The sequence below is a fragment of the Suncus etruscus genome, chromosome 7, assembly GCF_024139225.1.
Source record: "Suncus etruscus isolate mSunEtr1 chromosome 7, mSunEtr1.pri.cur, whole genome shotgun sequence".
In the NCBI taxonomy this organism is placed as follows: Eukaryota; Metazoa; Chordata; class Mammalia; order Eulipotyphla; family Soricidae; genus Suncus; species Suncus etruscus.
The window spans coordinates 95,965,089-95,990,495 of NC_064854.1; the positions used below are offsets into that span (position 1 = coordinate 95,965,089).

Genomic DNA, 25,407 nt, shown 5'->3' on the forward strand with positions numbered 1-25,407 from the left:
GACTATCTTGCATATCTTCTTTCCTTTTTAAGTCCTAGGCATTTGCTCCTCAGTTACAGAGGATGACATAGCCTTCCTGAAAGAAATGTGACATAGAATGGCAGAAGTTCTGAAGAGTTCACTTGTTCATGGTCAAGCATGACCAGTTACAGTACCTAAAAGGACTCTGGGAGTGCAGGAGTGGATACTAAAGTGAAGACTAGAGTACACAGACTGGAAAAGCAGTACCATGAGTAAAGTGCTTGCCTTGCTTGCAACTGATCAACCCCTAGTACTATATGCCAGGAGTGATCCCTGGCAGCTTCATGTATGTTGCCAAGGATCACTCCTATGCAAGAGCCAGGATTAGGCCCTGAGCACAACACCCTTACCCTACAAAAAGGCTGGTATGTCAGATTTTCCAGGTATACTTGTCTTGACAGAGATCAACAACAAGGAGTGGGGGGCAAAGTAGTGCCCTCAAATCAGGGAATGGGTTGAGGACACCTGATATTCTCACTGTCTAGAATCACTCTCTCTCCCTGAGGTTACCAGGAACAGACTGAAAACAAAATAACCTCAGTGGGCCTAGGGATTCAATCAGTGTAGTGTCACAGTTCAGGGAGACCAAGTTTAACTACCAGGAGAAATCAGGTGGTAAAATTCAATGTGGCCCTGGGGAGCAAATGGAAGTGAGGGGCTGAGAAGAACAGGGAACAGGTGCTGCTGAAAACCATGAATCTTTTTTTCTATAAATAATAAACTGGTCCACTGACAATGCCAGCTAATCCAAAGATTAAAGATAGTCCTTTGACTTTGGGGAGGGGGTTTATATCCAGGATACAAAGATTGGGATTCCATCCAATTTTAGGTTGGACACTAGGGCGTAGGGTTTCTCTTGTAGTTGCCATTCCAGATCAAGACTCTCAGGGTGACAAATAGTGTGGGACGAGACAATGCTAAAGGTTCCTCTTGATGAAGCTTCAGAGTCAGACTTCAACACCCTCATTTATGAGTCCCTTCTCTTAGCTGTGGGACCAAAAGCTAAAGCCCAAGCTTCATGGATTACAAATGAGCTCAGGTGGAGGACTCATGCTCCCCACCACACAAAGTGTTTCCAGTCTAACTCCTAGATCTGGAAATATTTGAAGGTACATGGTCAAGGACAATTAAGATTACAAACAGAAATAGGAGTACAGCCCTTCTAACAACTTGATTTGGGACCTCAAATTTACTTCTGTCCTCCAATAGTTATGATAATAAATTTGTGCTGTTTTAAGTCACCATATTGTGGTCATTTGCAACCTCAGCAAGAATAAAGTAGTACAAATTATTTTCATAAATTTATATCAGAAAGTCCCATACATACTGCAATGGCGAGTGTGACGGCATCTAGTTCCAGCTTCCCCAGGTGACCACAGAACACAGAGCTTATGAAACTGATCAGAAATACCATCAGCTGGGCCAAGAACTGGAAAGATGGAAAACAAAGGTCTATAAATCAGGCCAACCTGCACAGAGAAAGTAGCATGTCTGCCCTCCAGACTCCACTCCCAGCACCAGGGAACTTACTCTCTGTGAGTCTCTGACAGAAGTCAGAGGGGTGTGAGCTTCTGAAATATTAAAAAAAAAAATCAAAACAACACCCTAATCAGAAAAAGTAATTGAATCACATTTTGGAGAATGTTCTCACCTTTTTTGTCTTGTTTTGTTTTTGTTTTGGGGTCACATCCAGCTGCGTTCAGGGGTTACTCCTGGCTCTGTGCTCAGAAATCACTCCTGGCAGGCACTGGGGGGGGGGGGACCATATGGAATGCCGGGGATAGAACTGAGGTCTGTCCTGGGTCAGCCACGTGCAAGGCAAATGCCCTACTGCTGTGCCACTACTTTGGCCCCTCAAAGTGAAACTTTTAGCTTTGCAGAGCCCCTTTTGTTTCTCTGAGGTCTCAGTTTCTTTTTAAAATTATTTTCAATTTGCAGGTTTTGTTTCTAAGTTCAAACTGACCCTTAGAAATCTCTTTCCAAAACATAATGTATAAAAGAGTATCAGAAAATAGATGGTCTTGTTTTAAAAAAAATAGGTATAGTTTTAGATATTGTCAGGAGAATAACTGTTTTATATCTATTGCTAAGTGCAGTCACAGAAAACTCTACAGTGCACCAAAAGAAAATGTTCATGTTTTACCTTTTCCTATGAGTAGAGTGAAAAATCACCTTGCATCTGATCATAACACCTGGAGAGATCAGAGTCAGGGTGGGGGTTTAAGTGATACTTCTATAACATTTTTTTTAATTCCTTCACTGTTTTAATATTTGTGCAATGAATAACGCGACAGGCTTTTGGTCTTCCTCCTTCAAAAAGTACTTAAAGAGTAAAAAGAGGGACCAGAGAGATACTATAGAGTAAGGCCTTGCATGCAACTGGCCCAGGTTCAATCCCCAGCACCTCATATGGTTACTAAAGAGGTTATTCAGGAAGGTTATTCAGGTTATTCAGGAAGTCCTGAACTCTTTGAGATGTGGCACAAATGAACAAAAAATATGAAGAAATAAAAAACATAAGCAAGGAAGAGTAATTTCACAAAATTTTAACACTGTTCTTTGAAAGCAAGGATACAGATGTGTAGAGAAACAAAGCTAAAGAAAACCACACACACACACACACACACACACACACACAAACACACACGCCTTTGTCAGTACATCTCAAGGCTGGTCCCTTTCTCCTTCAAGCCTTCCTGCCTCACCCACCCCACTTTGCTCACCAAAGGGTCTACATGGTGCCGTTTTGCCTTTTGGATAATTGACTTGGCATTGATGGGGATCATACCAGCAGTGCTCAGAGGAGCATTAATTGATTTATTTTTTTACTTTTGGTTTGGGGGCCATACCTGGTGATGCTCAGGGGTAACAAAGGCAGTGCTTGCCTAAAACTCAACTATAAACTATGTTGTCGCACATTCCTTTTTCTTCTTTCAGTTGCTTATCAAGCTTTTTGGTGGAGATCTGGCACTGGGGTGGCCGCTAGTTGACACAGGGATGGAGGCTAATTGCCAGGAAAGGTGAACTATCCTAGATGCAGAAGAAGGCGAGGCAAACAAGGGGATACGGCTTCCGCCTCGCCCTGACTGGAGTACAGAGACCAGAGTGGGGAGGTAGCTCCATCATCTCGGCTTGTGGAGGTGCCTCCTGGGTTCCCCATTGGTTCCCAGGACAGGCCTCAGTCGCCCTCACAGCCTCGAGGCCCCTTTTCATTCCCTGGGATTCTGGGTCAAGCAGTGCCAAACCAGAAGAAGGTGCCTCAATCTCCCTGTTGCTTGGGTCACTAGCAGCCTTTCTACGGTACACCTAACTGCAGGGAGCAGCCACTCCACGCAAGGGGACCCTCCCAAGCACACACACTGGGGCTAAGGAGTGGTAGTCAAAGGCCCGAGGCGACAGGCAACTCTTGTCTAAGGGGTGCCTGCATGGAGGCGACCGAGCCGACTACCTTGAGACAGGGTCAGCACCAGGATGGGGCCTGATGGCAAGGTGGGACTCGAGGTGCTGGTGCTTAGAGCCTGGCCAGGAAACCGGGCAAGCCTCCCCTGGAACCAGGTTCCAGACCGGGACACAAGCCAATGGATTCGGGCGTGGAGCACTGACCCGCACCGGTGTGGACAGCCAGGTACCTCTTAGAGGTGGAATCGCTTCTAGAATCATATTGATTCTCTGTTTCTCCCAGGACACAGGACCTGGGTCTCAAGGCACCAGACCAGGCTGTTTCCTTAGTCTTCTTTTGGCTTCAGGTTAATTTCAGATGTTGAGCTCTAGGAACCACTCTAAGTCTCTCCTCAGGACTTTGAGCTGCACCTTGGACCCGACCTGACTTATTTAGGCTGCTTTAAAACTTCCTCTCACCCTGACCAGGGCTAGCTGGAACTTTCTGGATCTCTGGGTAGACTTCTAGGGGTGGAGGGCTCATTCTCCAGAAGATGGAATAGGTGCTAAAAATGTAAAGGCTTGGGGCCAGAGCGGTGGTGCTAGAGGTAAGGTTTCTGCCTTGCAAGCACTAGTCTAGGATGGACCACAGTTGCATCCCCCAGCATCCCATATGGTCCCTCCAAGCCAGGAGCGATTTCTGAGCACATAGCCAGGAGTAACACCTGAGCGTCAACTGTTGTGTGTCCCCCAATGTAAAGGCTTGTTAATGCTGTTCAGGTCTGTGCCCCTTTTCAGCCCTCCCAATGGCAATGCCTCTGGAAGTAAAAGACTGAAGTGAAGCTAATGTCCAGTCTATGCTGCTCCTGGAGTCTTTTCAGGAAACACACTCCTGGGGCTGAGTTCCCCAAGGCTAGTGTGTGAGCACTGAAGGACAATGAGGCTAGTCCACATGGCCCACAGAGGCCCTCTGACTGCCCCGAAACCAGACCTAAATTGCTAAATCTAGGCTATGAGGGTTCAGATGATCACATGCTTAACTACCCTTAATCCACCACTGGGGAGACACTTTTCTACTCTGATGGGCCCTGAGTTTTATAATATGACACCTCTATGTATGTACAGAGGCTTGTGGGTGTCTATGTGACAAGTATGTGACAGTGTGCATATACAAGTGTGTATGTATATGTGTGTATATTCAATGAAGGGTATACTTTTCTGCAACAGCTCTAAAGCCAGAGTGTATCTGCCACAGATACCAGATATGACTTTAATGTCCCATACAACCTTCTGATACCCAGCTGGAAGGGTGGTTTTCAAAACATGTTCTGCCAAAATACCCACAGCAAGACAGAAGACAGCATGTAGTTGTGTCCAGGGAATGAACCAATTTAAGCAAAGGCTGGATCTCCCAGACATTTCAATGACTATCTCAACAGAACACAAACTTGCAGTAGTTCAGTGTGTAACTAACTGGGCAGCAAATAAAAGGTCATATTGTTGTTCCAGAGACTCTTTGGGTTAGGCAGCAATTAATAATAACATTTCTTCATCTGACAGTTTCCAAAGGCTGTTGCCAGGGCCAGATGCCAGAGGAGAAATGTATATAAACCTTCCTCATGTGCCACACCAATAGGCAACTAGCCCAATTTCATGCGGCTACTGAATGGCAGAGGAGGAACCAGACCCCAAATCCCCTGACTCTCAAATGGCTCATTTGGCCCAGTGAATTGGGAGTATACTAGATGTAAGGGTACACATGAGGAAAACCATGACTCTTTTTCTACCCCATGGAACTTGTAGTGTAGAAGACAAAGGCATCCTTATATAGGTGAGGAGCACAAGAAAGAACAAAGGTACCCTAAGAGCACAATCCAAGAGAGCTATAGGTGAAAGTGACTTCAGTCCAGAGTGAATATTCTAGACTGAGGGAAGAGAAATAGCAAGAGATTTCACAGTAGTGAACATGGCTCAAGTAACAAAAAATGACAGGGGTGTCTCAGAGATAAAGAAGCTGTCCGTGGGGCCGGCGAGGTGGCGCTAGAGGTAAGGTGTCTGCCTTGCAAGCGCTAGCCAAGGAAGGACCGTGGTTTGATCCCCCAGTGTCCCATATGGTCCCTCCAAGCCAGGGGCAATTTCTGAGCGCTTAGCCAGGAGTAACCCTTGAGCATCAAACGGGTGTGGCCCGAATGACCAAAAAAGAAGAAGCTGTCCAAGTTCTAGGGGGTCTTAAAGATCAAGGACAGAGGATCATGGAGTTCAGTAGCTGTAGGTAGAACACTTTGGGCCATGAGTTGGAAAGGGGAGAGATCAATTGGAGACTAAAGATGTCTGGACTGGGATCAGGGAAAGAAGATCATCAGACTTTGATGAGGATGGGGAAGAGAAAGGGAGTCCTGGAGGACTGCCACTTCCTCCAACCACCCACTCCATCATGGAATACTTCTTCAGCACTCACATTCCAGATAGACAACACTCTCCCTTTACATCTTTATCAATTCACCTCAAGAGTTTTCTGCCTCTAAAAACTGCTCCTGTTCAATCTTACAAGCTTTAAGAAGTACTTCTTGCTAATTATCACCCCTTTTCCCAGCACATGAACATGACTTTCATGGCTTTCCTGTCCTCCACTGCAGCAGACCTTTCTCTCCTTCGCCACCACTATTACTCCCAAATAGCAGGGCCTTCCTAGGTTTTTCTGCACACAGAGCTCTACAAATTTTTCAGCTTTCTATTATGTCTTCCCTTTCCCACCATAGGCAATTCTACTGTTTCTATATCCTTGTTGATACTTTGCACAGATCAAGCTGGTGGAAAGCAGCTAATCCGTCTCCCTCAACAAGATTCCTTTTCTGATATTTTAGTCTATGGAAGAGGTGATAATGACAAATAAAAAAGCATGCCTGAAATGCCTTTGCCTAGGTAATTTCAACCTTCTCTCAATACACAAATACATTTTTGAAAGCTCTCTGTAGGACAAATGGAAATGCTCAGAGAGCTCAGATAGCATCTTTTCTACTGTACGTAATTCATCTTACACTCTTTTCTTTGTGTCTAGCTATAGACCTTCCCTCCTTACAAGCCTCATTTAAAGCTTGGTGAGAGAGTGGTGAGTCCCAGCAAGATTTAAATTTCAGCAGCACTAATATGTGAAGCCTGGAGGGAAGAATGTGAGTGGGAGAGAGAAAATCATAGACAGGAGCTCCAGATTGGGGGTGTCTCCTAGCTTCTCAGGAAGCCTTGGAGAACAAAGTGTAGGACTTTTGAGTAGGCAAAGAAGTGGGTCAAATAGTAAACTTTTAGCAGAAGGGAACAAAGTGGAGACTTACAGGCACCGACTTCATAAACAATTCATAGGAAACTTAAAAATAGTGTGGACTCTCTCACTGAGGGAAGCTGTCAGATATGAATGTCCCCAATCACTAAAAGGAAGATTTCCAATCTCAGTGGTAAAATTTTAGAGGTTTTTATCTTATTTGTCTTGGTTTTCTACTTTTCCTACAGGAATCTGTTAATTGGTAACAACAAAAGTCAAATATACGCGCACACAGATCTAGTGCTTATTCCAGGATTTCGAAAGGCCCTACATCAGACCAGGTCACTAAAGTGCTTAGCAGAGTGACCTGGTGTGTTTATTTATATATTTTGTTTTGGGGTCAGACCCGGTGGTGCTCAGAAGTTACTCCTGGCTCTGTACTCAGAAGTCGCTCCTGGCAGATTTGGGGGACCATATGGGATGCTGGGATTCAAACCCCCATCTGTCCTGGGTCGGCTGTGTGCAAGGCAAAAGCCCTGCTGCTGTGCTCTCTCTAGCCCTGGTGTTTTTTTTTTTTGTGCTGTTAAAATAATACCAGCTTACAGAGATCATTTTCATGGCAGTTCTGCAAGGATATGATGAAATTCTACAAGGAAGCAAGGATTATTATCCTCATTTTTTTCAATGATTAAGCAGAGGCTAGAAAAGGTTTCAAGACTACTCAAGTTCACAGAGTTGTTTCATAACATACCTCTTGAGATCAAAGCAGGAAACAGTTGAAGGGAGTGAGATTTCAATCCAGGTGTTCTTGCAATCTTTTCTGCAAGAGAATCTCACTATCTCATCCTGTTCTATAGGCTGACATTTATGGCTTTATCTCTAACATAACTCTTGACACCATGTGCACACAGGATCCTGTTGACAAGGGCATCACCTTGCCAGGGGATCACACCTGTCCACCTTATCTTTTGCAGGTGAAGAAAGTCTACCTTAAAAATGTACCTGTGGGACCAGAGCAACACCACAGTGGTAGAGCATTTGCCTTGCATGCAGCCAACCCAGGGTTGGTCCCCAGCATCTCATATACTCCCCTGAGCCTGCTAGGAGTAATTTCTGAGTGCAGAGCCAGGAGTAATCCCCGAATACTGCTAAGTATGGCCCCCAAACAAAAGTACCACCCTTTTCCATCCAATGGATGCTTGCTGGATACTGCCCTCTGGCAGGAACACATAAGTGAGATTATATTTCTTGTGGTTTTTATTTTATTTATTTATTTATTTATTTATTTTTTTGGTTTTTGGGCCACTCCCGGCGTTGCTCAGGGGTTTCTCCTGGCTGTCTGCTCAGAAATAGCTCCTGGCAGGCACGGGGGACCATATGGGACACCGGGATTCGAACCAACCACCTTTGGTCCTGGATCGGCTGCTTGCTAGGCAAACACCGCTGTGCTATCTCTCCGGGCCCTCTTGTGGTTTTTAAAAGCCAACATTGCTTATAAAAGAGATAGTTGAGTGCCCAATTCAAAATAGAACATAGTAACTCTGTGTATATATTATAATATATTCCATAGAGAGGGAGTGAGTGAAGATGATCAAACCCAGGGCCTCACACATACTAAGCATATGCTCTATCCCAGTCCTAAAAGCTCTTTCTTAAAACATAGGTGGGAGGATGAAGCAATGAAAGGATCCCGTTGCTCTCCGTAACAGAGGCTGATTCTATCTGTACTTCCAAAGAAATCATTGTGGAAATCTAAAGCCATGACCATTGATCTTCCTCCTCCAAAACCAAGAATATTGTTTACCCAACTGACACTCAACAGCTAGTTTTTAAACTAACCAGATTCCTGCATGGTCTTGCTTTATTTCTAAGTTCATCATTTGTTTTTTAATAATTAATTTTACAAAAATTTTTTTTGGTTTTTGGGCCACACCCGTTTGACGCTCAGGGGCTACTCCTGGCTATGCGCTCAGAAATCACTTCTGGCTTGGAGGAACCATATGGGACGCCGGGGGATCAAACCGGGGATCGAACCGCGGTCCATCCTACGCTAGCGCTTGCAAGGCAGACACCTTACTCTAGCGCCACCTTCCTGGCCCCTAATTTTACAATTATTGTTTAGGTAACACAGTCGCAACAGTATAGCTATTTTTAGTATTGATGTGCACAGTTACTGGAACTCCCACCACCAAAGTGTCCACGACCCTCTACCACTGTCCCTATGACACTTCTAGTCCACTTCCTTCCTTCCCTTCCCTACTTGGCATTCTTTTTGTCTATATTCCTTACACATTGCAGAGAACTGCAATATCTCATTGTTCTTTATTTTTTTCTTTTGGGGAATAGAGGAACACCCGATGGCACTCAGGAGTCGGCTACTCATGGCTCTGCTCTCAGAGCTCTGCACTCAAGAGCTCTGCCCTTCTGGCAGGCTTGGGGGACCATATGGGATGCCGGGAATCAAAACGGGTAGGCCTCTTGCAAGGCAAACGCTCTCCCCACTATGGTATGCTATTGTTCCAGCCCCTCATTGATTTCTTCAACCTCAGTAGCATCCATTCTGCATATATACCACTAAGGAAACCATTAAGGAGATCCCTCACAAACCTAAGAATAGCATTCCCAAATGGTCCAGCGATCACACACACTATGGAAACCATTAAGGAGATCCCTCACAAACCTAAGAATAGCATTCCCAAATGGTCCAGCGATCACACACACACACACACACACACACACACACACACACACACCGCCAGTTCAAATAGTTATAAGCACATCTATGTTCATTGCAGCGTTTAGTACAATAGCCAGAGTATGGACACAACGTGTGCCAGTCAAGATTCAGTCATTTTTGACTTACATCGCTGAAATGCGTACCCAAAGCAGGAACCTTGAATGGTCCCCATTCCCCAAAAAAGCCCCAAGTTGGGCACTAGCCAGCTGCGCCAGCTGACATGACAGGTCGCCCCGAGGACGGTGCTGAGGTTCTAAGTTGGAAGCACGGGGACTGCGGGCCCGCAGGTCCGCTCCTGCGCCGCCACCACCCCCAGTCCCGGGGACACGGTCAGCGGGTCCCCAACCTTCCGGGACCGGCTTGAAATTGAATCCCCCGACTCACCGCGGGGCCCGCCAGGACCAAGAGTTCCCAGAGCTCCCCCCGAAATTCGGACAGTGGCGGGCAGCGCGGTCCGCGGCGCGCGGGGCTTGCTCCCCGACTTCGGCGTCCTGGCCCGGGGTCCTCCGAGGCCTCCATGCGCCCGGCGCTGTTCGACCGCCGGAGGAACGCGGAGGCGGCGGCCCGAGGGTGCAGGGCGGGCGGGCTCTCTTGCAATCCCCGCCCTGCCCTGGCAGAAGCCCCCGAATCCGCCGGAGCCGGGAGTCGGGCTGAGCGAGCGGGGTGCGCTCGGCGACCTTGGCCGCGCCCCTGGTCCCGCCGCACCTCTGCGAGCGCGCGCGCTCCTGGCAAGAGCTGGGAAGGCAAAGTTCTGCTGGTCTTGGAAGGCCAAGTTTGGAAGCAAAGCGAAAGCGTCCGCCGAGCCCTAGGCGCCAGGGTTGGTCTGTGTTCGGCGCCGCCCCGAGAGTTTCAGGTTCAGATACGAGTCTGGGACGACCGAGAGACCTGCAGCCCTGACCCTGCCGGCTAGCCGCCAGGTGCGCGTTCCGAGGGCGCAGCGCTTGCACCCACACCTTCAGCCTGGTGCTGGTCAGTATTGTCATAACGGGGAAGCCGGCAGAGTGGGTGTGTATCTCGAGAAAAGTGTTTCAAGGATTCCCAAAGGAGAACAAGGTTAGCGTGTATTTAAAAAGTGAAATACAAAGCACCCCCTTTACCACAACCACCCCCCCAACCCCCATGCACTCGTCGTGGCTGGAGATAGTGCTGGGCGGTGTTTGGGCCTAGCACCATTTTGAGCTCTCAGTTTTTCCTCCCTACATTCTACTTAGTTCCTGATCTTGGCCCCGGGGAAGCCCATCTTATCACTCTTATCACTCTTGGAAAAAGGTGGAATTTTCTTAGAACCCAGGAAGTTGTTAGATCAGCTCTTTTGGGGACCTCAAAGAGGAGGACTTTGAAACCACGGGTAGAATTGGCTTGGTTGGCATGTGGTTCTATATGGGTTCTCTCCTTGTTTGTCTGAGAAGTCTTTTCATGTAAGGCTGGTGTGAAAGATGTCCATAAAAACTCAGCTTCTGCCCCGTGGTCAAACAAGCACCTCCTGTCTTCTACCTTTCCTGACCAAACCTGTGAATGTCCATCCAACCTGCATAACTCGCTCTTCCCACTTTACTCCATAACAGTGGAAGACAGTCAAGATCTTCAATGGATGATCAAGTGGTCTGTGGTAGGAGTCGTCTATTGAATGAGGACAAGGGGGGTATTACAATCTAACCAGGATCCTTTGGGATTTGTGGGTTCTAAAGAAATACAAGAAAGGATGGAAAGATGGTACAGAATGAGGTGAACTCGTCTTATATGCTCTCTGAGTTCGACCCAGCATCAGATACAGTACCCCTAACACTGCCGGGATTAATTCCTGAGTACAGTGTCAGGAGTAACTTCTGAGCATCATTAGATGTGGCCCAAAACAAAGAAACAAAAAAAGAAAAATAGAAGTATAAGAATATGGAATTTATTTGGATACATGTAGGTCTTTAATTTAGGGAAGACATTTTCTGGCTTATGGTCTAGCCACTTGCAGAGATATACAAAAAGAAGTGATCATCAGAATGGGTAAACTAACAAGTTAAATATACTTACCAGAAGGTTTTGAAGGGAAGTTTTGGCCCTGTAGATGTTGGGATTCATAGTTCTTGTCTTCATAGCTGGTGTTGAAGTCAGGGCTCTCAGTCTCTGTTGGTGATGAGGGTCTGTACCAGAGTAATTCACTTCCATAAATTAGGGACCAACATACCTCACTAGCTGAGAATGAAGAGTCCAGTTCTAGATCCCAGGAATTTTGGTGGACGTAGAGTGAAGAGGACCTGAGAGGGCCCATTCTAGAGTTTGTAGTTCAGACTAGTGCAATCCATTTTGGCAAGTTTTTAGTATCAGGTGACTGGGGAATAATTGAGTTCCCGAGAGAACATTTGGGGTTCAAGGAGTATTTATTGACCAAATACCCATAATAGCTTTTTGGAAAAAAAAAACTTACAAAAATTGTATGCTTGTGCAATGAAGAATATTCTGACTCAAGTAATAAGTGGGTGCAAACATATGGTCTCTCATATAGGGATTTGAAAGAGTTAAGACCCAAACCAGTAGATGTTTGAAACAAAGCTAGAAAACCATCTCCAATTTTGACAAAATTTTGACTTAGCTTTCTGGTTTGTATCTATAAGGTCTGATTTGCTCTTTTCACTTTTTTCTATGATTGAGGTTTCTAGTTACAATGTAAATATTTAATCCTTGGCAGTGACTAAAGAACTGTTATCAATTTGCAAGCTTCAGGATAGCTCAAATCTGGGGATTATTTTCTGGAGAAGTGCCTTAGTTACTTGCACTTTCTCAGTCTGGTTGGGAAATGTTCCTATCCTTGCATTAAAGGTATCTATCTAGACTAGCAAGAATTTTAACCCTGAAGCAGGAGAGATAATACTGTGTCTTGCCTTGTAAGCTGCTGACCTTGGTTTGATTCCTGTTTTTGGTTTTGGGGTCAAAGTGGCAGGGTTTAGGCCTTATTCTTGGCTTTCATTCATTAGTAACTCCTGGTGATACTCAGGAAGATAGTAAAATAGGTAGCATGTTTGCCTTGCCTGTGATCCTGTTGGGTTAATACGTTCACTAAATATGGTTATCCAAGCTCTCAATAGCTCCTTATGGACAGGCAATAGTCATCTGCTGTAATTGGTTCTCAAAAGTGTACTTTTTTAGAATAGTGCATTTAAAAAAAATTTATTTAAAGAAAATGCATCACATAGTTGACAAGAATGGTGCATTTTTTATTATTGCCAGAGCTGGTTTTCTTTTTCTTTTTGGATCACACCTGGTGGGGTTCAGGGGTTACTTTAATGTCTGATTCAGGAATTACCCCTGGCAGTAGACAGGGGACCATATGGGATGCCAGAGATTGAGCCCTGATTGACTCTGTCCACGGCAAGCACCCTATTCATTGTATTCTCTCTCAGGCCCATCAAGGTTTGATTTAAAATGAGCAACAGATTCTTCCAGTCATTTCACATACTGTGCCAACTCTGAACATCCTCAAAGATACATGTCAGTATCATCTGAAAATTTTCTCAGGTCAATTTTATTTGCCTTAAGTTTCTCAACAACAACAATAACAACAAAAAAAAAAAGGTGTGGGCGGGGAGTGAGGAGAGAACATGAAACCTTAAACTCACAGAGGTGATCCATGAAGAGGGTAAAGAGATTTTGGTATTCTAGTGGTTCTGGGTAATGTGAGGAAGGTTTCCTTTATTGTAAAAAAAAAGAAGAGTCAAGGGTGTGGGTCCTGAGAATCCCAGTGTCAGGGTTCAGATCAGCAGCCAATAAAACTGGATCCTTTCAACTGGCAATTGGCAGAGGACTGAATTTTTGTGCAAGGCAAAGATTGGGCACAGGGACCCTCCACATCCTTTCCTAGTCTCTTGAAAAACTGTTCTAGCTCCCAGATAGAATTATAATTTACATTTTGCTGATCTAACCAAATTTAATTTCCCCATTTCTGCATTCAGTGCAGAAACTGATGAGGCTTTATTTTTTTAAAGACTAGGGATCAAAAATTTCAATATTTTAATAGATAGCCCAAGGGTGAACTACTTAGGATCAAATGATGGTGTCCAGGTGAATTATACAAGCACAAGGAGATTGGGGGAAGACATACCCAGTGTCATTGCTCAGAGATCACTCCTGGTGGGACTCAGGGGATGATATTAGATGTTAAGGATTGAATTTGGGTTGGCTATGTACAAGGTAGTGCCTTAACCACTGTGCTATCTCTCAATCCCCAAAAGGTTATTATTTTATTTTATTTTATTTTATTTTATTTTATTATTAAACCATGGTTACAAGGTTATTTATAATAGTTTTTTTTCCCTACTGAAAAAGTTGTTCATGATTGAGTTACAGTCATACAATGTATGACTTTACCAGTGCACATTTCCTGCCACCAATGTCCCAGTTTCCCCTCTCACCTTCCCCAGTGTCCCAAAAGGGAATTCTACCACTTGTCAAACCTGACTAACACCTGCTGTGACCACACTCATGTCACAAAGCTAGTTGGATAAAACTCAGTGGTGTGAATACTATGGATGAAATGTCCCTCTATCCTATGGGTTAGAATAAATGTCATCAAGCGCCTCAAAACAATACTCCTGGAATTCAGATCAGAAATCAGCATGGGACTTCCTGACACATGGCTGACCAGAGTTCTGTATAGTTACCTCCAACAGGAAGCAGGCTTTATGTCTTTTACTTAGAGTTGTTGATCTCCCCAAAGATGGTAAAATTTCAGTTAAAGAGCAAATGGCTCTGGATTTAGTATTCTACCACAGATTAGCAAGATAAAGGCTCCACGGCATAGCTGATGGAGAGGAAGGGAAGTTACAACTAACATGTTAGTCTGGGAGCCTTACCTTTGGGAACTCACCTAAGAGAAATGTTTTACCAAAGGTGAATTTATAGGACACACAGTGACTTTTCTAACTGAAGAGGTTGTACAGAAGTTAAAACATGTTCCTTGCAAGCCTCCATCTCTGGTTCAGTCACCAGAACTATACATGGTTCTCAGAGCCCCATCATAAGTGATACCTGAGCTCAGAGTCAGCATGGAGTAAGTCTTAATCACTTCCAGGTGTGCCCCCCCCAAATTAAAAAGTGACTTTCCTGGGGCTGGAGTAATAGCACAGTGGGTAGGGCATTTGCCTTGCACACAACCAACCCCAATTCAAACCCTGGCATCCCATATAGTCCCCCAAATCTGTCAGGAGTAATTTTTGAGTTCAGAGCCAGGAGTGCCTCTGTGCCTGAATGCCACCACCAGGTGTGGCTCCAAAACAAAACAAAAAGTGACTTTCCCTCATTTTAGTTTGGTGATAATGTAAGAGGTGTCAGAATGGAGAGGGATAACCAATCAGAATTATCAGCATTCTCAACCAAAAAGGAGGTTGTTTTTTTTTCCATAATGGACCCATGGCAAATAGCCCATTCCAAGATAAAAAGACAGTAGTAAGTGAATGTTTCACAAAGCTGTGAAAATCTCCTTAAAATGTCTCTGACTATGAGCTAAGCCAGATGGAGAAGAAAGAGTAAGAAGGAAGTAATACAGCTTCCTGGTGAACTCAGTGAGATGAGAATTCCCACAGACCAGGACCAGGTCAAGAACCTCAGTTTCTTCATCTGTAATGTTGATTTAGCTAGGCTGGTCTTAGCCTAACAGATGTTAATTACCAGAGCAAGGATAATTTATTTCTGCAATAGTCAACAGCCTTTCTGCTATAAGTGACTAAAGAAATGAAAACAGGTGCTGAAGGACAGGAGGGCTGGCAGACCTGTTCCCTGGGCTACTTGATCTTGGCTTGAATTCATCCTGATTCTACATCTTTGGTCCAAGAATCCCGAAATAAGGAGGTGAAGGAAACTGTCCAAGAGGGTTTTTTGACCGCACCCTGAGTTGCTCTGAGGCAACCCCTGGGACCCTGTGGGATGCAGGAGACTAGGCCTCAAGGCCAACACCTGCTCCGTGTACTGTCGATCTGCCACAAAGGGGTTCTTTCTTTTTTTTGCATTTGGGGGGGGGGTTGGGCCACACCCAACTGACCTTGATGCTCTCGAACCACTGTTGTTCCTGGGTCGGCTGCTTGTAAAGCAAATGCCCTACCGCTTTGCTATCTCTCCGGCCCCATAAGCAAACAAATAATTGTAATCTGATTCTTTTAAAAGATGAATCTTAAGGCATATACTTCACAACACTACATAGTTTTCTTTGGTTAATGGAATTAACCTCTAAACATTTAAAGAGATAGAATAGGAGGGAAAGAAGAAAAAAAAAGAAATGAAAACAAATACTTTTAATTTTGGCTGTCATAATCAAGATGCTTGAATTCAGGGTCAGAACTTCCTCCTTATCTCTGTTCTTCTGTCTTCTTCTTCCCCCTGAGTTTTGATTCTAGAAAATTAAGGCTTCTCTGATTGGTCTATGTGCTTGTTTTCATTCTTTCTCTATAGTCAGCCTCTCTTTCCTAAGCAGTATGGAGAATGCTTTCTGGTACACTTCATTCCCTTCTTTCTCATCCGGAAACCAGAAATAAGCTCATTCTCTCTCTTCTTTCCTAGTCTCAAATAACACACTTGAAAAATTGTGATTAGTTCTGCATAATTTCTTGTCATTTTTGGAACAATCATGCTTACCTGGAAAATACAGTCTTGTGTTTGGCTGTGCTTTAACCATGTACTAAACTAGAAGTGATGTTTGCTGAGATTGGCAAAAGTCCCATCAGAATTACATGGAAGGAGTAGAAGAGAAAGGTTCTCAAAATGAATGAAGGTTCCAATAAATTAAAGTTCTCATATATACCCTACTTCTCCACTTACTGTTATTCTATGTCAGTCTTCTAGGATCTTGGCCAAAGTAATAAGAAATTAGATAGTGAGACTGGCTGGGAGTGTGGCTCATTGTTAGAACACATCTCTTGTGGTGTGAGGACAGTCTCACCTCTGAAATTGCCTCGAATCTCCATATATGATCCTGGTAGCACTGCTATTGAGACCCCTCTTCCAGTGCCACAAATATGTAGACCACAACCAAATGTATGACCATCAGATATAGCAATGTGGACAACAAAGACAATCAAGGAAGAGAAGGGAGAAAAATTAATTAAAATATAATACATAATTTTTAAATATGAGAAGAGAAGAAGCAATAATAATAATATCCCCAGTTACCAGTTATGTCTAGACAATTTGAATAATTAGAAGGGGAAAAGGTAATTGAATTAATAAATCCTTTATATACAAATTCTTCAACCATTAATATCACTCTCTTATTTCAGCAATTGCATATATAAAATATTGAAAGATGAAATGTCTGACAATAGCAAAGAAAAACACATTGTGATGTAGAATATAACTTCCCAATTCTTAAAAGTTAACTGTGTACAGTAACTTTTTTCCAAAGAGAGGAAAGTATGAGGAGGGGAAATAGTCACTTTACAGTGGAGAAATCTGGCAAATATTATTTCTGGAAAAGTATCATTAATATCAATGGTTATATATCATATTGATAGTACTCTCTCTTATTTTTTTAGGATATTGCCGTAACAAATTGCCATGAACTTGACTTGAATTAAAAGACCTTTTATTCTCTCATAATCTGGAAATTAGAAGTTTGAAATCAAGGAGTTGGTAGGGTTGATTCAGTCCCAGAAAGGAAGATCAGTTTCATGCTTTTCTCGTAGTTTCTGGTGTCTGCCTAATCCTTTATATTTCTTGATTGTGGCAGCATAATCCTTATCTAAATATTTTATTGGGGAAAAATTTAATGGATAAAAAAAGAGAAATTACATTGTACAACAGATAGAGCATTTGCCCCACATATGGCCAACCAGGCATCCCACATAGTCCCTCAAGTACCACCACGAGTAATTAATGAGTATTGAGACAGGCATAACTAACCCCTGAACATTCCAAGTGTGATTCAAAAAGTCAAATGTAAAAATAATAAGCATACGAATGTTATTGCTAGCAAAACAATTTGTTTTGGGCCAAACCCAGCAGGCTTGTGGCTTACTCTGAGCTCAGGAGTAAGGATACCATCCAGGGATCAACTCCTGTCAGTACTTGTGGGACTATGTGGGGTGCTGAGGATTGAACTTGGGTTAGCTTCATGTAAGGCAAATGCCTTACCCCTAGTGCTATCTCTCCACTGCCATAGAGAAAATTGATAAAGCAGATACAGAAGTACTGAAATTAAATCAAAGCAAGTTATTATGGTTTTTTGTTTTTGGTTTTTGGGTCACACCTGGAGACGCTCAGGAGTTATTCCTGGCCAAGAGCTCAGAAATCGCCCCTGGCTTGGGGGACCATATGGATGCCTTACCCCTTGTGCCACTGCTCTAGCCCCTGTTATGTTTTTTTTAAATATTGGCAGTTCAAATATTTTTTTTGTTTTGTTTTTTTTTGGCCACACCCGTTTGGTGCTCAGGGCTTATTCCTGGCTAAGGGCTCAGAAATTGCCCCTGGCTTGGGGGGACCATATGGGACACCGGGGGATTGAACTGTGGTCCTGATCCTTGGCTAGCACTTGCAAGGCAGATACCTTATCTCTAGCGCCACCTCACCGGCCCCAGTTCAAATATTTTTTATGCAGGTATCTGAAATTGTAATGAAAACTAAGGAGTTCCTTTTTGTGTCTGAATGCATGTGTGTATATCTCTCCCTCTTTTATTTGTTTGTGGAAGAATTTGTTAGAATATCTGATCCCAAATAGCTATGATCTGAATAACTTTAGTAAATAAAATTAATTTAAATTTGAAAACATAAAAGCTTTAAAGTCATAAAATGGAATATGAAATTTTTATCCTACTATTTTATAATTATTTTATCCTATCTTTGTGTTTTCTATACACAAAATGTAATTGGCCTAGTCTATATATTTTGTTAAATCAGATGGGAAAGGACATAACCACAGATGATTTCAATCCCCCCCAAATGAGACAAAGCATTATTTAATCTGGGGCTAGAGCAATAGCACAGCAGGAAAGGCACTTGCCTTGCATGCAGCCAACCTGTGTTTGGTCCCCAGCATATTATATGGTTCCCTGAACCTGCCAGGTGGGATTCCTGAAATGCAGAGTAACCTCTGACTGCCACCGTGTGTGGCCCCAAACACACACACACACACACACACACACACACACACACACACACACACACACACACACACACACACACTTGAGGCCTCAACAATTACAAAATGAAAAAAACTGAGTGGGGATTGAAGACTGGCCAAAAGCTAATATAACACAAGGCTAGGTGTTGTTGCCTCAAAGTATTGTTTGTACTCAGTTTACTTCCACCCCCAAAATCTGGCCCTTAACTTCATTTAGGTTTGCAGATAAGACAATGTCCCTCAGGAGAGCAGCCCAAGAGATGATTTAACTGTTGTTTCTGGCACCCACCAGCCTGTAATCCACCCTTCCTAAAGTCTGCTTTCTTATCCTTTTTCTCTATAAAAAATCCTTAATTGATACCATAAAAATAAGACTTTTGCTTTGAGGACACAAATCTGCCATCTTTCTTATCAACCCATCACTGTGTCTCGCCTTTAATGAGTCTCAAATGGCAGTGGAACCAAATTTTTAGTTATAACACCACACAATGGAATTGGGTACAAAAGCTGTTTTATAAATGTGAATATAAAGGAGGCAGAATAATAATATAATGAATAAGGCACTTGCTTTGCTTTCAGCAAACCCAGGTTTGATCTCTAGCACCCCTTATAGTCCTCTGAGTCTACAAAGAGTGATCCTTGGGTACAGAATCAGGAGTAAACCCCGAGCACTACCAGGTGTGGCACAAAACCCCAAAATAAATAAAATAAAAATAAATAAATTTGAACATACTGAAAAGAAAACCTACTATCATTCACTTCAGTCACATGTCTACAAATAAAGCTCAGGTCTCTGTCCTGGGTTGCAGCATCAAAGAGGATTCTTTCTGCTCAAGGCAGAGACAAGAACTCTCCAGTCAGTGCCTCTTTTATTTTGGTGGGCAGACAACTAAAGTTAAATGGGCAACCATAAGGTATCAAATATCCCAAGATAAAGAGTAATAAACATAGAACCATAATTCCTGTTGTCTGTCATCTGAGAGTTGCCACTGGACTATCAGACCATGATGCCTCATTCTTATCCCAACCCATGGAGATATCATAGCTAAAAACCAGACAGAACCAAAGCCAGGTAAAACTGGTGTGATATAGCCATAAAAACACAGTTAGAAAACTTAGAAACAGTTAGAGTAAGCTTTATATTGTTTTGAGGTTCTGTTCACCATGGGCACACAAGCATGGAAGGGTTAGCAAGTTCTCCAGATTGGCTCTGCAAATCCCTCAGTATGGAAGCAAGATTCAGAGTATTTTAGCCAAGAAAAGAATATTATTTGCAAAACCATTCCAAGATCAGACTTCAGAGAATGGACTGCCAAATAAGGGAACACTATAGGCATTTGAAGAAAAAGGAAATGATATTGCTTTAGTTAGCCTGTATTTCCATAAGAGAAAAGAAAACTAAATTTATGTAAAAAAATTTATATCCATAAGATAATGAAATATTTTCAGATTCTTTATTACAAAAAGTCAGTAAGAAAGATTTTTTTAAAAATTTATTTTGTTTGTTTTGGGTTACATCCGCCGGGCAATGTTCAGGGGTTATTCCTGGCTCTGTGCTCAGGAATTGCTCTCGAATGCATGGGCGAGTGGTGGGGGGCAGGGGAACCATAGAGTATGCTGAAATTTGAACCACCTGGATCAGCTATATGCAAGGCAAACGCCCTACCACTGTGCTATCTCTCCGGCCTCAGTAAGAAAGATTTTAAATCAGAAAGTCAACAACTTATAAAAAGAGTAGAGGAAGACTTTAAGCAAGATATAAGAGGTTGATTTGGAGTGCTCAGACATTGGCAGTGAGTCTGGCCTTTGGTTTGATTTGATTGAGCTCAGGGTTCAAAGTATTGAATTTTGTTGACTTCAAAAGAAAGTAATCAGCTATTCTGACAACAAACAGAGGTTATTCAGAAACAAACAGCAGAAGAGAGGTTGACTTGGAAAAAAAGTTCATGGGAAAACTTCCACTTGCTCTTCAGAACCTCTGAACAATCTCCTTAAGCTTGCCTGAGGAGAACTGGGAGACTCAGGCATTCTGGGGCTCAGAGTTTTGCAAATTTATGCATGTTACAGGGCCAGAGCAGTGGCGCAAGTGGTAGGACATTTGCCTTGCACGTGCTAACCTAGGACCGACTGCTGTTTGATTCCCTGGCATCCCATATTGTCCCCCAAGCCAGGAGCGATTTCTGAGCGCAGAGCCACGAGTAATCCCTGAGCGTCACCGGGTGTGGCCCAAAAACCAAAAAATAAAAAGAGAGAGAAATTAAGAAAAAGAGAAAAATAGGGGCCAGAGTGATAGCATGGAGGTAGGGCGTTAGCCTTTCATGCAGAAGGACGGTGGTTCGAATCCCGGCAACCCATATGGTCACCCGAGCCTGCCAGGAGCAATTTCTGAGCGTGGAGCCAAGAGTGACCCCTGGCACTGCTGGGTGTGACCCAAAAACCAAAATAAAATAAAATAAAATAAAAATAAAAAGAGAAAAATAGATTTATTATATAGAGGAAAAAAGAGACAGACACAGAGAAACAGACAAATAAAAATTTATTTATTTTTTCTTTGCAAAATAAGTACCAGTAGCTTTTAATATTTTAACTCATTCTATAAGTTATGTACATAGTAAAGGTGAAAAATATGTGTACCATTAAAAAATAGCCTAAAGATTAAACAATTCTACCAGTAATTTAATCACTTGTTAACAAATGTTAGGTTAGATTTAGAAATTTATGTTGTCTGATATTCTCTATTAAACTGATTCATTCAAGAAGGGTATTACCTAAATAAAAAAAATAAAGAAATACCTACAAATATTTTACATTCATGAACTCAATAGATCTAACTAGAAACTGAAGCAATAAGCTTAGATATTTGAAATAAAAATAAATTGTGGTTATATGACATTAAGCCACGTTTATCATTTGAATTATGATAATGCAAATATGAATGGAATGAGTTATAGTTTTGTATAAAATAATACTTTTAAAAATGAAGTTACAAAACAAATTTAGATAGAATTATTCAAATACCTTTAACTCTACAGTTTTCAATAAATGATATTGAACTACGTTAGTAATGCTGTATTTGAAACTCAAAATCATCACAGTAGAACTTGTTATATCTGTTCTCAAATGCTTCGTGTGTCTCCCCATTAAAGTGTGTGTTAAGATACCGGGTGAAATCCATGGTGGCTGTAATGGATGGTGGGAAAATTGCTTGACAGAATTCAGAGTCGAGGTATGTGCAATTCTGAGGCTGTGCTATTTAACACAGATAAGTCACTGTCTTCAATAGGAAAGAACTTCCAAACAGGTCCTTGGATAGCTTTTCCTGCGGAATCAAGTGAAGGAAAAGGAGCACTAGATGGATCTGAGTGGGAATGTATTTATATACAATGCATTATGGTTTTCAGGTGGCGAACACAAAGCTCTATCTGGAGTTGTCCTGACGAAAGTGTTTACAAGATTAGGTGGTTTGGGTTTTGTTGTTTTAAGGTTTTTGTATAGCTGAAGTTAATAGGGTCAATTAATGGAATTTCAAGTAAAGTTTCTTCTGTAATAACAAAGTTTCTGGGGTTTGTCTCTGAGCTCCACACTAAATTTATCCTGGCATGCTGTCTTAGATGTGGCAGGAACAAGAATGCTTTGTTTATCTTTCAGTCACTTCAGTGCTTCAGAGTGCTATGTAAGAAAGCAGATTCACTGTCCATTGGTGAAAGCTTTACATTGAATTTGGAAAGTGATTCAAAAGAGGGTTTTTCCTCATCTCCACCTAGTCCTCTTGGTGTGACAGATGTCATAGATGGTGCACCTCTATTTATATCATCTTTAGCCTGAGGCTTAAACAGCGCATCTTGTTTATCTGTTTTATCGGTACACTGTATAGGCGCAGAGTACTGTTTTAGTTGCAGTATCTGGAATATTAAATTTGCTTAAGTGAGCTTTTTGTGATTTTGCTAGTATTCATATTCTGTGAAATTCTTCTTTCAGATCCCAGAAAGTCTTCTCTATACAACTCCTCTCATGGAATAAGGGAATACCAAAACTTCTGGATAAAGTTTTTTTCCTTGAAGAACGTTCTTGCCTTCTTTTTTTTGGTTTTTCGGCCACACCTGTTTGATGCTCAGGGGTTACTCTTGGCTAAGTGCTCAAAAATTGCCCCTGGCTTGTGGGGACCATATGGGACACAGTGGGGGGGGATTGAACCACTGTCCTGATCCTTGGCTAGTGCTTGCAAGGCAGACACCTTACCTCTAGTGCCACCTCGCCGGCCCAGCTCTTGGCTTCTTACCTTTGATTCTTTATCTCTTGGTATTCCTGATTTTATATTCTCATTTGGCTGATCAAAAGTAAAATTATCCTTCCTTGATTCAGTGTTTGCAAGTACAGGAACAAAGGCATGACTGTTATCTTGACCGGAATTCATAAGAAGTAACTGTGATTTTAACTTGTCAATAATAGTTTGTTGATATGACAGCTGTTTCTGTTGCTCATGTATTTTCTGTTCCTAAGGTCTCAGTCTTTTGCTGTAGTTCTCTTACTGCAGAATCTCCATACATGCCTGTCTATAGGCTTCATAAGCTTTACTGAATTGCTGACCAATGTTTTTAATCCATTCCTTTCTGTTCTGTAGCATCACTATAAAGGATGGATTAAGTGACAGATAGTTCAGGGACTTCACACCAGTCACTTCAGAAAAATCTTAAATAGAGAATATTTAAACAGAAAGTAATAACCCCATGACCATCCCCTATCAGCAGGATGAAGCTAGAAAGAATTTGTCACCCTTTTACCCTAAAGGATTGAAATTTTTCACTTTCTTAGGCTAGGCATAGATTTGACAAAATGTTAGAAAGTTAATGTTTGGGGCTGGAGAAATAGCACAGTGGCGTTTGCCTTGAAAGCAGCCGACCCAGGACTTAAGGTGGTTGGTTCGAATCCTGGCATCCCATATGGTCCCTGTGCCTACCAGGAGCTATTTCTGAGCAGATAGCCAGGAGTAACCCCTGAGCACTGCTGGGTGTGGCCCAAAAACAAACAAAAAAAAAACCAACAAAAAAAAGTTAATATTTGTTCTTTAAATACCACTTCATTTCTTCCCTATACCCGTCTCTCAGCTTTGGAGCTTTTAAATGAACTTTCAAGAAGAGAAACTGACAACCCTCATGACAGCTGACAAGCCTCATGACTTTTGCAGAAGACCATCATCTGACTGAATTCCACTGACTACTAAGGATATATCTCCATATAAATAAATAAATAAATAAAACCCACAAAACATAAAAGGTGAAAATGCTGATGTAAATGGCAGTTGGACTTGGATATGCCCCTTAGATACCCCCATTGTAATGACAGTTGAACCTGGACATGCCCCCTGGACACCCCCTCCTTATCAAGAAAAAAAACTTGAACAGTTGCAAGGGGTTCCAGGAGGGTGACCAGAGCATCATCTGCTGGTCCACGGGGTGGGGTGGTGGGTAGAGGTTGGGGAGAGGGAGATAAAGCATTGGCAAGATGCTGCCTGCTTTGTATCTATCCCCCCCCTTTTTTTTCTTGAACTTGGGGCTGGTGAATCTCTCTTTCCTCTCTCTTTCTCTCTCTCAGAAACCTCCCCGCTCTACCAGTGTACAGTGGGACTCCAGGAGGAATAAAAAATGATACTTGTTTTTGCTCTTTCTCTCTCTTTCTCTCAGTCCTCGGTGGACAGTTGCTAATACTCTCCATGGTAACCACCATATCAATTTTGCTTCTCCAAATATGCATGGCGCTCCTTCCCTTCCTCTGAACTCCTGACTGCCACTGGTTCCATGAGAATTTGAGTACCCCACAGCTTGCTTCAGAAAGCATCCTGGCTAATTCTGATACAAAAAGTCCCCCTCCCTCCTATGAATGCATAACTAATCTCTAACTTTGGGACTTAGATATGTCACTATCTGGTTTGGGAATAGGTCTGCCTTTATTTTCTTCGACTTCAGTGAGTCCTTCATTTGAAGATCTCTGTGCTTTCTCAAAACTGGGTTGGTCCCAACAAAGTCCTCACTCCAGAGGAGGAACTGGCCTGAAGAACTTCTAAATACCAGTGCTGGGGCTTCTGGTTTTTAACAATATCACAGTAATGATTCCTAGAGATTTTGTAAAGGTGACAAAGTCTTTTTTTTTTAAATTTAAACACCTTGATTACATACATGATTGTGTTTGGGTTTCAGTCATGTAAAGAACACCACCCATCACCAGTGCAACATTCCCATCACCAATGTCCCAAGTCTCCCTCCTCCCCACCCGACCCCCGCCTGTACTCTAAACACGCTCTCCATTTCCCTCATACATTCTCATTATTAGGAAAGTTCAAAATGTAGTTATTTCTCTAACTAAACTCATCACTCTTTGTGGTGAGCTTCCTGTGGTGAGCTGGAACTTCCAGCTCTTTTCTCTTTTGTGTCTGAAAATTATTATTGCAAGAATGTCTTTCATTTTTCTTAAAACCCATAGATGAGTGAGACCATTCTGCGTTTTTCTCTCTCTCTCTGACTTACTTCACTCAGCATAATAGATTCCATGTACATCCATGTATAGGAAAATTTCATGACTTCATCTCTCCTGACAGCTGCATAATATTCCATTGTGTATATGTACCACAGTTTCTTTAGCCATTCATCTGTTGAAGGGCATCTTGGTTGTTTCCAGAGTCTTGCTATGGTAAATAGTGCTGCAATGAATATAGGTGTAAGGAAGGGGTTTTTGTATTGTATTTTTGTGTTCCTAGGGTATATTCCTAGGAGTGGTATAGCTGGATCATATGGGAGCTTGATTGGTGACAGTCTTTATCTAGTTTAGGTGTTGTTTTATAATTTGCATAACTGTAAGATTAAGATCTTAATCTTATCTCTGTTCTTCTCTTTGACCTGTAAGCATGTTAAATACATTCCTGAACAT

The 25,407-nt window shown here is 42.5% G+C and overlaps 1 protein-coding gene and 1 pseudogene across 1 annotated transcript in view; both read right to left on the reverse strand.

The window, feature by feature from the left end:
• LOC126013683 (multidrug and toxin extrusion protein 1-like) overlaps positions 1-9,948 on the reverse strand; it is a 34,718-nt gene extending 24,770 nt beyond the window's left edge. Inside the window, exons 1-2 of the mRNA XM_049776869.1 lie at positions 9,777-9,948; positions 1,349-1,450 (exon numbers count right to left, since the gene is read on the reverse strand). Coding sequence (XP_049632826.1) covers positions 1,349-1,450; positions 9,777-9,911 — 237 coding nt within the window. The 5' untranslated portion in view covers positions 9,912-9,948. The remainder of the gene's footprint in view (positions 1-1,348; positions 1,451-9,776) is intronic.
• An 11,596-nt stretch (positions 9,949-21,544) lies between these two features.
• Positions 21,545-23,110, reverse strand: LOC126014366 (TRAF family member-associated NF-kappa-B activator-like; annotated as a pseudogene).
• Between the last annotated feature and the right edge of the window lie 2,297 nt (positions 23,111-25,407).